Source organism: Mus caroli, chromosome 19 (genome assembly GCF_900094665.2).
Source record: "Mus caroli chromosome 19, CAROLI_EIJ_v1.1, whole genome shotgun sequence".
Classification (NCBI taxonomy): Eukaryota; Metazoa; Chordata; class Mammalia; order Rodentia; family Muridae; genus Mus; species Mus caroli.
Window position 1 is genome coordinate 43,271,720 of NC_034588.1, and position 12,472 is coordinate 43,284,191.

General features: G+C 48.0%; 1 protein-coding gene across 3 annotated transcripts in view; it reads left to right on the top strand.

The window, feature by feature from the left end:
- Positions 1-12,472, top strand: part of Wbp1l (WW domain binding protein 1 like) — a 59,263-nt gene that overhangs the window by 5,235 nt on the left and 41,556 nt on the right. The window contains exon 2 of one of the 3 annotated variants that reach the window (XM_021151209.2): positions 2,326-2,373. The exons of 1 other annotated variant lie outside the window; for it this stretch is intronic. In XM_021151209.2, coding sequence (XP_021006868.1) covers positions 2,326-2,373 — 48 coding nt within the window. One more of the 3 variants, XM_029472335.1, reaches the window with a different exon arrangement.

The window sequence follows — 12,472 nt, forward strand, 5'->3', positions numbered from 1 at the left end:
CAGTCGGGTGCTCTTACCCACTGAGCCATCTCACCAGCCCCTTAATTTTTATATATCATTTTTATCATGATATTTTCACACCTTTTAAAACTTCGATAAAGTACAAAGCCAGCCTGGTTTACATCACGTTTCGGGACAGCCAAGGCTGTACAGTGAAGACCCTGTCTCAAAAACAGCAAAAGCCTTCTATAAATTGTCTTATTTTCTCGTGGCCACAGAATCATGTAGCCAAATTACCACTGCTTTCTAACATTTTAGAATATTTCATCGCCCTCAAATGGAAGCCCAAAAGAATTAGTGGTCTCGCCCCATCCCACCTCCCTCCCACCAGCCCTCAGTGACTACCAGTCGTACTGTGTCTCTGGATTTGCCTGCTCTGCACATTTTATAGCAAGTGCAGACTCTGGCTGGCATGTCTTACTGGCATGTCTTTATGGTTGCCCTGTTTTGTAGCACGTATCAGTTCTCTATTTCTTTTTGTGTGGTGTATGTGTGTGGTACATCCCTGTGAGTATATCAGTCTTGTGCCCATGCACACCCGTGTGGGACCCAGAGCCAGGCTGTCACCCCATCTTACTGCCTTGAGACAGTCTACTCCAGCTTGCCTTCCCTGTAGTCACCGGACAACAAGCTCTTGGGACCTGCCTGTCTCCTCCGGCTTGTGCCGGCCTGGTAGGCTCACGCTTTGCCCAGTATTGGTGCTTGGAGTTCTGACTCGGGTTCTCCTGGCTACAGAAAAGTGTTCTTCCTCAGTGAGCCGTCTCCTAGACCCCACGTTGTTTCTCTCTACGGCATGGACAGCCCCATATTTATTCATTTATCAACCATTTATCGTTTGGGCTGTTTCCACTTTGAAGCTATTGGGGGTAATGTCGCTGGGAACAGCGGTAGAGATATGTCTGCGTAAGTGCAGTGTTTCAGTTTTCTCCCACATTTATTCATTTATGGTGCGTGTGCACACACGCATGTGGGGGTGTGCATGGGCAGAGTGGTGTGGAGGTCAGAGGACGGACGACCCGCAGATGTCACCTCATGAGTGACTCCCATTGGCAAAACCCCGATTGCTGGGCTCAGTGGTGCGTGTGTCTTTACCGACTGAGCCTTCTTCATTGACTTTCTTTTTTTTTTCTTTTTTTGGTTTTTCAGAGACAGGGTTTCTCTGTGTAACCCTGGTGATCCTGGAACTAACTCTGTAGACCAGGCTGGCCTCGAACTCAGAAATCCACCTGCCTCTGCCTCTCAAGTGCTGGGATCAAAGGTGTGCGCCACCACGCCCGGCTCTTTTTTTCTTTCTTTTTGATTCAGAGTCTCACTTTGTGGCTAAGATGCTTGCAATTCATGACAGTCCTCCTGCCTCAGTCTTCTCAGTGCTGGGGGTACAAACTGCACTGGCTTATGTTTTCCGTTCTGTGTAGATACCTAACTACTCGGTCAATTGGAAACTCTGGGTTAACTTCTCAAGAAGCGGCAAGACTGCTTTCCAGAGTGGGATGCTGTTTACTTTACCCTGAATGGAACTTTTATTTACATTTACAAAAATGTAAATAAAAAAATCCGTGTAGTTATTGACTACATCATGGGCAGTGAGGGTATGATAGCACCTGCCGTGTGGGTTTGGCACAACCCAAAACTACGGTAAGGTCCTGGGGTCATGGGCTGCGTGGTCAGGCCGTCTGAGTTCCAAATATGACACTATTGGGTGAGTTATTTAATTTCTTGTGTCTCAGTTTATTCCTCTTCAAAATGAGAAGAGCTTTAGCATAAACCTTACAGATGTATGAAGGAAAAAAATACAACATAGAGAAGACTTCCAGAATATGCTTCGTGGTTATTCTTGGCGGTCCTTGGAGAGAGCGTTGTGTTTGCACGTTAGTGGCAAGTGGCTTGAGGGACTGGATGTCAGGAGTGTCACTTGACTTGCTGGAGTCTATTGTGTATGTAGAGCTAGGCTTTCCTCTCAGTTATCTGTGTAGACCGCTGTTCATGGTGAGTCTGAGTTTAAAACGGATTCTCAAGTCAGGGTCGTTCAGCCTCCTCCAGAGGATTTTTGTCTGTGTCTGGAGACGTGTTGAGAGTGTAGCTGCCATGCCACATGTGGAACCCAGGAGTGCCCTGGCTATTCCACACCGCTCAGGGTAGCCTCGAGATCAGGGATTGTCTGGCCTGAGGTAGGGAGCCCTCTGGTTTCCAGCATCTGCTGTTTGCAGAGTTTGAGGTCAGGCCAAGAGGAGCAGTGTGTGGGTTGCATGACTACAGACAGGTCTTACTGACTTACCGAGTTGTTTATTCGTTGTTTTGTGCGTGCTTGCCTGCATGCTCACACAGGTGCGCTTGAGAAGTCAGAAGACAGTGGGACTGGTTCGGGCCTACCAGGTGAGTCGTCCTTCCCAACCTGCCGGAGTTCTACATGGGGCAGCTTAAAGCACTAATGTGCTCCCAGCCGGTGCCCTCAGTGATGACCTTCACCAGCCAGCTTTGTTTTGTCAGCCAGCATCAAACACTCAAAACTGTCTCTGGTTTCTGCTTCAGTGAGCAGGTGATGCCCCCACCCCACCCCCTCACTCACCCAGTCTTGAACTTCTCTTCCCTCTTGCTTTGATCTACCTTTGTGGTTTTGGTTCCAGACCATAATTTGGTTTTACCCCAATGAAAGCCCAGTGGCCCGTTACTTCCTTCTTAGTGTCCTCCAAGGTCCCATAACCAAGGTGACGCTGAGTCGTGTTTTTACAACTTTTTCCTTTCCCCACTCCAAGGCTTGTCTTGTCTTTGGCCATAGGATCGCTGGTTTGTTCTCACGCACATTTCACTTGTGGAAACCTTTGAGTGGTCTTGGCTTCTGCTTCACGGGAGGCCAGATCTCCTGGGTTTAGACTTAAGTCTAATGGCGAGCCTGCGGTCAGGCCTGAGGATGCAGTTGGCCTGTGTTTGGAACCTGCAGGCAAGTGTTTATGGGTGCTCTGGACGCCCTGGATAGCTTTGGGTTCAGAATTCCAACTGCTCTCTGAGTGTCTGGCCACCTGTACCCCTGAGAGGATGTCTCCCTTGCCTGCCTGCGTTCTTAGCAAGAAATTGGAGAGTCGCCTGCAACCTGCCTTTTCCATCTGTACCACTGGGGCCTGATCAGGTTGGCAGGGACTGTGGTAGCTGAGGACCTGCAGCTTGGCTGTACGGGTGCTTTTCAGTTCCACTAGGTGGAGCTGAGTCTGGCCTGAAACTTACATGGGGTGTGGGAACCACAAACAGATAAATCCAGAACACTTCAACTTGGGAGGTCGAGAAAGGGGAAGAGAATCCATCCATGCTGTTGAGCCCTGTGGCTGTTGAGCCACTTTTGGGTATTCCTAATGTGGGGATTAAAGTAGGTCACCTTCTCAGACAGCCAGTCCTTGCAGGGGGTAGGGTTTGGGGACTCTGGTTACTGGGTGACATTCTCTGCTTAGTTTTGTTTACTTTTGGTTTTCTTCTTCTCCATACTACACTTTCTTCTTCTGTGGGAAAATAGACGAGTGAGGTGTGTGTGGGCGTGTGTGTGTGTGTGTGTGTGTGTGTGTGTGTGTGTGTGGTTTTGTTTTGAGACAAGGTCTCACTGTGTATCCCTGCCTGTCCTGGATCTCACTGTGTAACTATGTAGACCAGGTTGGTATCATCAGACTCAAGAGCTCCACCTGCCCCTGTGTCGTGAATGATGGGATTAAAAGCCTGTGCCGCCACCCCAGGCCAGCACGGTGAGCTCCCCGTGGCGGTGCCACAGCTGGTTTGATTCAGAAACGAGGGAATTTTTATAGACTTGAACTTTTCACAAGTTGTTTTGGAGAAGGTGAAAACAGAGCATAAGCCAGCACAAGAATCTTGTGGCCTGGAAGGGCGGGTCCCAGAATACAGTTACAAAAAAACATGTCTATTTTGATTTTCAAATATCCAGCAAGAAGCGTCTTGTGTTGTAACTCTCTTATTCCAAGCTCTTTCAGCTGGAAGCCGGCGGTCCTGGAGACATCACTACACAGCGAAAGTGGTCGCACTGTGTACATCACTACACAGTAGTTTTGGGGCGCCATCCTCCAGATTATCTTGTTCATCTAAAAATTTTTGTTTGTCTTGAGTCAAAGTCTCTCTCTACATAGCTCTGGTTGTCCTGGAACCCATTATGTAGACTAGGCCGGCCTAGAACTTAAAGAGATCCGCCCGCCTCTGCCTCTCAGGCACTGGGATTAAAGCCGTGTGTGTCACACATTGTCTGCCATTGTTATGAGCCTGTGCTGTTTTGTGGAATTAAAACCATCAGTATAAGAAGAAAAGGTCTCAAAGCTCAGAGGGAAGCATTGGGTGCTCCCAGGGAGAGTAAGGAGGATGGCAGCCACAGCCGATTTCCCCCCTGAGTTCCACTGACAGTCTGACTAAACGCTTACAACAGGGGACTCAGTGTGGTTCACATGGGAGCACAGCTACCCTGTGGCTTTCTGCACCAGGACTCAGGGCCACTGTAGTTCTTTGGCACTGGAATACAGAGCTGACTAGGGTGAGTAGGACCCAGCCTGTCTGCTCCTTTCTCATCTGAGTGTACAGATCATCTTGCTGTCCTTACTAGTGGTGGGAACAGAAAACCCGTAGCCGCCCACCTTGGCATAGGCCGGCTGCAGCTGCCCTTCTAACTCTCCCAGCTTTGAGAGACCTTTTTCCTTAGACCGATGATTTTAATTCCACAAAATAGCACACGCTCATAACGATGGCAGATAACACAGGAATCTTATTTAAAGCAAAAAATGGAAGAGTTTGGTTTGGTATCTGTCTGTCTGTCTGGTGCCCTCTCTGCCTCTGCTACATATTGATAGCTTTGCATAGGAAGAAAGGAAGGGCCAGAGACGGCCTTGCTGAGGGAGTGAGGGGAGCCTGAGTGGGTGTTAGCGACTTAGCTGTGGTAGTAGAAGCCAACCTCCATAGCACCCGCCTCACACTTTTTTCACATGTAAAATAATTTTCATAAATAGTGATTTATGTATGTTACGTATCATTTATGTAACCAAGTTAGTGGTGTGGCTGGGGATCCAAACTCGGGTCTTTCTGCTTACAGAGCACACGCTCGACTCACTGAGCCATCTCTCCAGCCTTCTGGTCTCTCAAACTGCCTGTATCCTGTTGCTTCATCTGACCACCCTATAGAGTGACATGTTTCTTTCTATGTTTTTGGATTCCTGGACATAGAATGGAGAACAGTAGGGCTAGCTATATGACACATTTAAAACGTGGGGTCTAGGGCCACATTGCTCTCCAAGTGTCTTGTCTCCCTGTCTATTTATATTGCCACCAGCAGGGAATCCATGGGCACATTACCTCCGTGTGCAGGAGAAAGGCCCACTTCTTCACCTGTTTCTTCCGTGTGCCCCTGTGGACAAGCCTCTGACCCCTAGTGCTGGCAGCTTGGGGCAATTTCAGTCAGCTTCCTCAGAGGCCTGCCCTATCTTGTTTGCGTAGCTTCAGCCTCCTTCCTGTCTGCAGTTCACAGTTCCCATGAACAAGGACCAGGGTTACTCAAGGACAGCAAGCTTGTAGTTGAAGGCTAGGCAAACTGGCCTAGGTGCTAAGGAAGTGGTTTGCGGTCCTTGGATGGTGTGAGACAGGTAGTGGGAAGACAGTGGAGGCTCGACAGTGAAGGCTGACTCTAGTTGCCACAAGTCTGTCATGTGTCCGTGTGCTCCCCTCCCTCCAGTATGCCAGCGAGGCTCTCTCTGACCCCCTCTCTTTTTCCCTCCTTCCCCTTTTTCCTTCAGAGTTTCATTTCACTCTTGGCCCAGGCTGGCCTCAAACTTGAAACGACCCTGTAGCCTCAACCTTCCAAATCTTGGGATTATAGGCATGAGCCACCTTGCCCGGCTCCAGGCATTTGTGTGTGTGTTCTCATCAGAGATGTGAGGGCACTTGTCATTGCTAAGATGGCAAAGCAGCTGTACCTCGCCTTCCGTGGAACTTTGAGCTACTTAGTTAACTTGGTTTCCTCATCTATAAAATGGGATAGTTCACATGTTGCTTCTAGTTATAGCGGGAGCTCTTGCCACACAGTAAATGTGCAGTGTTAGCCTTCCTTTGGGGAAGCCTTGAGACTTCGCTATTGGACCCAGGAGTTGTTGATTTCAGTGGAGTACCTGGGGGGTGGGGTAGGGTAGGGAGGTTGTCTCTGTGAGCATCATGACCAGTAGAGTAACGATCCGAAAGAGGCAGGGAAGTTCAGTGCAGCATGACCCAGTAGCTGGTGTGGATTCAAACCTGGGGAGTCTGACCCACAAGTAGTTTATTTCAGGCATACATAAGCACAGCACGAGGTAGTGGGAACTTTGCTGATGCTAATTAACTCAATCCCACGTGTACAGTAAGGGTTAAGACATGACTATATCGGAACTCTTGGACCTGTGACATCTCCCATAAAGATGGATTCTATATAGATTGACTACATGTGACTGACACCTTCCGTGAGATAGGTTCTATAGATTGACAGGGTCACAGTCAGGGTCAGTTGGGGCCCCACAGATCCTGCAAAGGTCACCAGGCTATTAACCCACTCCCAGCCTCTGGGCTGCTAACAGGTTATATTATATCGAAGGGACAACTGTGTGTTAACGTTCCTGATTCCTTTAATGCTTACCCTTGAACACGGGGACCTCAGTGAGCGCCTTCCGCAGTGGAGGAATTAAGAACGTTTGGTTAACTCCTAGTCCCCAAGGCCGGTGCCTCTGGTTCATATCCCACGAGAAGTGTCTCCCAGCATCTGCCTGCTTGCTTTATTTATATCTTAGAGATAGGGTCTTCCTATATAGCCTAGGCTGTCCTGGAACTTGCTCTGTATCCCAGGTTGGCCTCTGCAGTCCTCCTGCCTTAGCATCCTGTGTTCTGGGGTTATAGGTATGCACCGCCCAGCTGACTCACGGGCAACTGTTTCCTAAGGATAATAGGGATATTTTTTATGTTCTTAGGCCTGACAAGCTCTATCTCAGACCACTGGCGCAGTAGATGCAATCCTTTCTTGTACTTGGTAACCCTTCTTGCGTGGAGAGAAGAATGCCAGGTCACCCCAGTGGGGAACGGGCACCGTGTGACGGGAGGGAGCATGCTCATGTGGTCCAGTTTGGCCGTAGTGCTGAACCGTGTGAACCTGTCAGCTCTCTACTTGTGCTCTGTTACACAGAGGTGAGGTGGGGCTGTCTCTGAAGAACAGCTTTGTTAAGATGTCATTCATAGACTGTGAATCTATCCTTTTCGGGGATGTGATTCTGTGGTTTTCAGTATATTTTAAAAATGACTTAATATTTTTTGTTTTGTGTACAAATAGCTAGCACAGTCTCTTTCATTGAGTGGATGTCTTGACTAATAGCTCAATGATACCTGTGTCCTTTGGGCACTGATAGGAACATTGCCAGTACATATTCAGTTCGTGTTCCTCTCCTCTCCTCTCCTCTCCTCTCCTCTCCTCTCCTCTCCTCTCTCCCTCCCTCCCTCCCTCCCTCCCTCCCTTCCTGTGTGTGTTTCCCTGTTTGTGTGTGTGTGTGTCTGTCTATCTGGGGTCTCACGGTGTAGCCTTGGCTGGTCTAGAGCTCAGTATGTAGACCAGGCTGATCTTGAACTCACAGAGATCCACCTGCTTCTGCCTCAGAAAGAATGCTGGGATCACAGGTTTGCAACTACCACTCCCAGCTATTATTTAATTTAAAATTATATATATTTTTATTCTTTGAGGACTTCATACTCAAGGAAATACAGTATCAGCTCCCATTTTTCCCTCTCAATACCCTGATACCTTGCGATTTATTTTGCATTCACCAGCTGATGGTTTAAAGCTGTTTTTGTTTTGGTTTTTTTGGTTTTTTTTTTTGTTGTTTTTTCGAGACAGGGTTTCTCTGTGTAGCCCTGCCTGTCCTGGAACTCACTTTGTAGACTGGGCTGGCCTCGAACTCAGAAATCCGCCTGCCTCTGCCTCCCGAGTGCTGGGATTAAAGGTGTGCGCCACCACCGCCCAGCTGTTAGAGCTGTTTTGAGCAGCACTGCAATAAACATTGCTATATATGTGTTTATGTAAATTCTCAAAGCTCCTGGCATATAATCTGAGTTGCTGGGTCCTGTGTTGTTGAGGTAACTATGTTTAACTTTTGAGAGCTGGACAGACTGCTTGTGAAACAGCTGCATCTCTTCACACCCCAGCAGCTGTAGAGCAGAGTTCTGAAGTCTCTCATTACTGCCCAGACTTATTAACGTGGGGGTTCTTTTGTTTTGTTTTGCTTTACCATGGCAGAGAGGGTATGACAGTGTCTCGGTGTGGTTTTGATTTACATTTTCCCAGAGACGAGTGGTGTTGACTTTTGCTGTTTGTTTTGGTTGACTGTTTGGGGCACTGGAGCTAGGTCTCTACATTTTTTACTTTCCCAGTGCTGAGAATCACACCTAGGCTCTCACACATGCTGGGCAAGCATTCTGCCACGGCCTTTTTCATGTTCTTAATTTGAGTCTTTTGGAGGAAAACTTCCAGTCTTTTGCCATCTTTAAGGTCCTTTATCTGACAGAAGGACAATGGTTTTGTTGTTGTTGTTGTTGTTGTTTGTTTGTTTGTTTGTTTTTTGATGACAGGGTCTCACTGTATAGCCCTGGCTGTCCTGGAATTCACTCTGTAGACCTGGCCTCCCTGGAACTCACAGAGATCCACTTGCCTCTGCCTCTAGAGTTCTGGAATTAAAGGTGAGTATCACTGCCCGAAAAAACAACTGTTTTTTTTTTTTAGAAAGATAAGAACTTTGTACTCTGTATAGCCGTTGTACCCCTCCCATCCTACAAAAATGGACAGTCATTCCTTTGTGTTGTCAGAGAGGATCTTGGATGTGAGATTTTAAGAGCTAGGAGTAACAATTGTATTACAAAATTGAGCCTGTTGTAAGAATTTTTCAGTTTTCATTCAGTAATGACTTCGAACTTTTGAATCCTATGGGTATCAAAAGTGTTCCTCTAACTTCAGTTTGTCTGTTTGGTTTTTGTTTTGTTTTGAGACAGGGTCTCACTATGTGGACTAGAACTCTAGAGAGCTAAGTGCTTTAGCCCCTCAGGTACTGACTGGGATTAAAGGTGTGTACCTCTCTGCCCGGCAGTGGTTCAGTTTCACCTAAGCAGGTCTAGGAGTATTTTAACCCTAGCGGGCTTTCCCCTTCCCCCAAACACCTTGCTTTGTTATTTCCTTTGCCGCAGACACCTTTGCTCACCCTTTGCTTACCCTGTGGTGTGAACAATTAACTCTGGGCTTCCCCTTCTATTGCTGGTGTAGAAAGGATTTCCTGTAGAACCAGACCCTTATCTGAGATTTCACAACTGTTCAGAGAGATGCGGGAAGCTGAAGAGAACCCTGGCAGCAGCTTTCCCCTCTTTGGGTCATACCTCTTGGCCCCTTGTCTGCCTTACCGTGCCTGCCTTCACGGTACCATGTTGGACATTTCCCAGTATGGGAGCCACATGGGCCATGCTGCTGAGAGACAGATGGGACAGAGAGACAGCAGAGATGATAATTCTGCTGTGAGCACACGTTCAGAAGGGGCTGCCGGGGGGCCCGTTGTCCCCCCTCTTTTTTCTTTAGATTGATTTATTCTTACTTGGTGTGTATGAATATTTGCCTGAATCTACGTTTGTATACCAGGTGTGTGCCTTGTGCCTGCAGAGACCTAAAGAAGGGGTCAGATACCCACACGGTTGTGAGCCACCATGTGTGGTTGCTAGAAATTGGAACCAGGTCCCCTGGAAGGACAGTCAGGGCTCTTAGCCCGTAGGCCATCTCCAGCCACATTGTTGTTGGTGGTGTGTATGTGTGCTGTGTGTGAATGTGCAGGCACACTGGTGCATGTGGAGGCCAGAGGACAGTTTTCAGCAGTCGATTCCTTCCTTCCAGCGTGGATTCCATGGATTCAACTCAGGCTGTCAGGCTGGTGCGATGAGTGCTGTAGCCTGCTGACCTGTCTCATTGGTCCACAATTCTTGATTTTGACTAGACTCAAAAGTAGATGCTCTCAAAGTGAGGCTAGCCTGCACCTCTTAGACTTCAGTTTCTAGTGTCTTTCTTTACCTTGTTCTCTTAGCTGCACACTGAGTGTATCTTGTCTCCTCACCCTTAGTTTTCTTAGTACATTCATTCTCCAGAGAAGCACGCTGGTGTTAGCATCGTAGGACACAGGAGTCACAAGATGCTTGTCTGAGTTAGGGTTTTACTGCTATGAACAGACACCATGACCAAGGCAAGTCTTATAAAAGATAGTTAATTGGGGCTAGCTTACAGTTTCAGAGGTTCAGTTCATTATCATCATGGTGGGAATATTGGCAGTATCCAGGTAGTAGACATGGTGCTGGAGAAGGAGCTGAGAGTTCTACATCTTGAAGGCTGCCAGCGGAATACTGATTTCCAGGCAGCTAGGATGAGGATTTTAAAGCCCACACCCACAGTGCTACGCCAAGGCTAACCAGGCCACATCTACTCCAACTGGGCCACACCTTCCAAGAGTGCCACTCTCTGGGCTGAGCACATACAAACCATCACAACGCTGGATCCTAGACTTTGGTCCTGGGCCTCATACCTTCTTTGCTTAAGGGTTTTCTGACAGTATATTTGGTAGGTATTATCACTTTTAGAAAGATAAAGTTTGCAGATTCTGCTATCTTTCTTGGCCCCAGACAATGATGCATGGCTGTATCTGTCAGTTCAGGAGTGCCCAGTTCCCCCCACCCCCCAATCAAGTTGAGACCACTCAGATCCACTTTGACAATACATCGCCAGATTCCACTTTGTGTCCCCAGTTCCCTGTGTGCTATAACAGGAGTGCTCCTTACTCAGCCCCAAGTGCATTTGGCTGGGTTTGGACCACACCACGCTTCCATACTTCACCCAGAGCATCACTAGCAGCTTGTATGCAGGCACTTCTCATCCCAAGTATGAAGTTCAGGGCTGGGGAGGTGGCTGATGGTTCAGAGCATTTGCTGCTCTTGGAGAGGACCTGGGTTCATTTCTAGCACTCATATGGTTGATCACAACCATCCATAACTTTAGTTCCAGGGGATCTTATGTCCTCCAATCACCTTCCTGCGCCCTAGGCACAAATATTACACACATACATACATACATACATACATATGTGTAGAAATACTCATACACACCAAATAAATAAATTAGTTAATTTTTAGCTATGAAGATGAAGTTCACATTCAGTGTCCACTTAGTTTCTGACAGCCAGCATCTGGGAAGGAATTGCCCAGTGTCGTTCTGATGCAGGCTCACGCAGGCTCTTAACTCATTAATCACAGCAATGCTAGCCTGGAAGCTGATAGACATGAGCAGGCCCAGAGCGGTTAGCCGGTCTAGGCTCACGAGTCTGTGTATTGCAGTGGCTACCATCATGAAGTGCATGTCAGAGCTTGACAGAGTCTAAAAGGCGAGTCTCCTGGACGTCAGCCCTTAGAGTTCTACCAGGAGACCTCCGTCCCTTCTATCGCTATCCTGGACATCTTCACACCTTCGTTGTGCCCTTCTGGCAAGTGGGGAGAGTAATATCCTGAAATAGACATGAAAATGGCTTATAAATTTCGTCTCTTTTGAGTTGATTTTCTACATTTTCTTGGCTTGCTTAAGTTCTTGGTCCCTGGGTGTGTCTCCTGTTTGGGGCACTGTTTGGAGCACAGCGACCTTGGAAGAGTTTTGTTTCTTAAGATTCTGGCACTCACACGGTGGCTCACAACTGTAGCTCCAGTTCCAGGGCATCCGATGCCCTCTTCTGTGCTCAGTGGGCACATACGTACATGTAGACGAAATAGACACATTTAAAAAAAAATACACTTTAAGCTCTGGGGGGAGGCCTGGCCCTGCCTTTCCCCTAACTTGGACCCCGGATGAAGGCGTTTTTGAAGTGTATTGGAAGCATAGGGTTCAGGAGTTGCCGTGACTGGACATGGAGTGAAGTGGGGCTAAGCATCCCTTGCCTGTGGCGCGCTGTCCTCTTGAGTTCCGCTACCCTCTGTTCTCACCCACTTGGCTTCGCGGCTGGCTTGTATACTCTCACAGTCTTACAACCTGCAGGCTGGTTGCCTAAATGCTCTCTCCTGGCGTTTTTTTGACCACGTAACCTTAAATCTAGAATAGGTTTGGTTTCCTCCTAGACAAAGGGCGGAGGGCTGGCGGTAAAGGAAGGATCCCCGAATAGATGATTAGTGTAAGATCCAGGAAGGGAGGGGCACAGTGCCTGTAAGCTGTGCTTCCAGTTTGTTCCTGTTTAATCTCACCATCCTTCATGCTGCCCCCAGGCATTGCTGATGTTACCAACCCGGAGCTATGAGACCGGCTGAGTAGCTGCTCCCTATTTCCCATAATCAAAAAACTGTGTGAAGAGGTTAGCTCGTGTCCAGGTCCTCCCTGGAGAAAGGGAGTTTTGTCCCTGAGATGGTTTAAATACTTGTAATTCCTCAGCTGAGA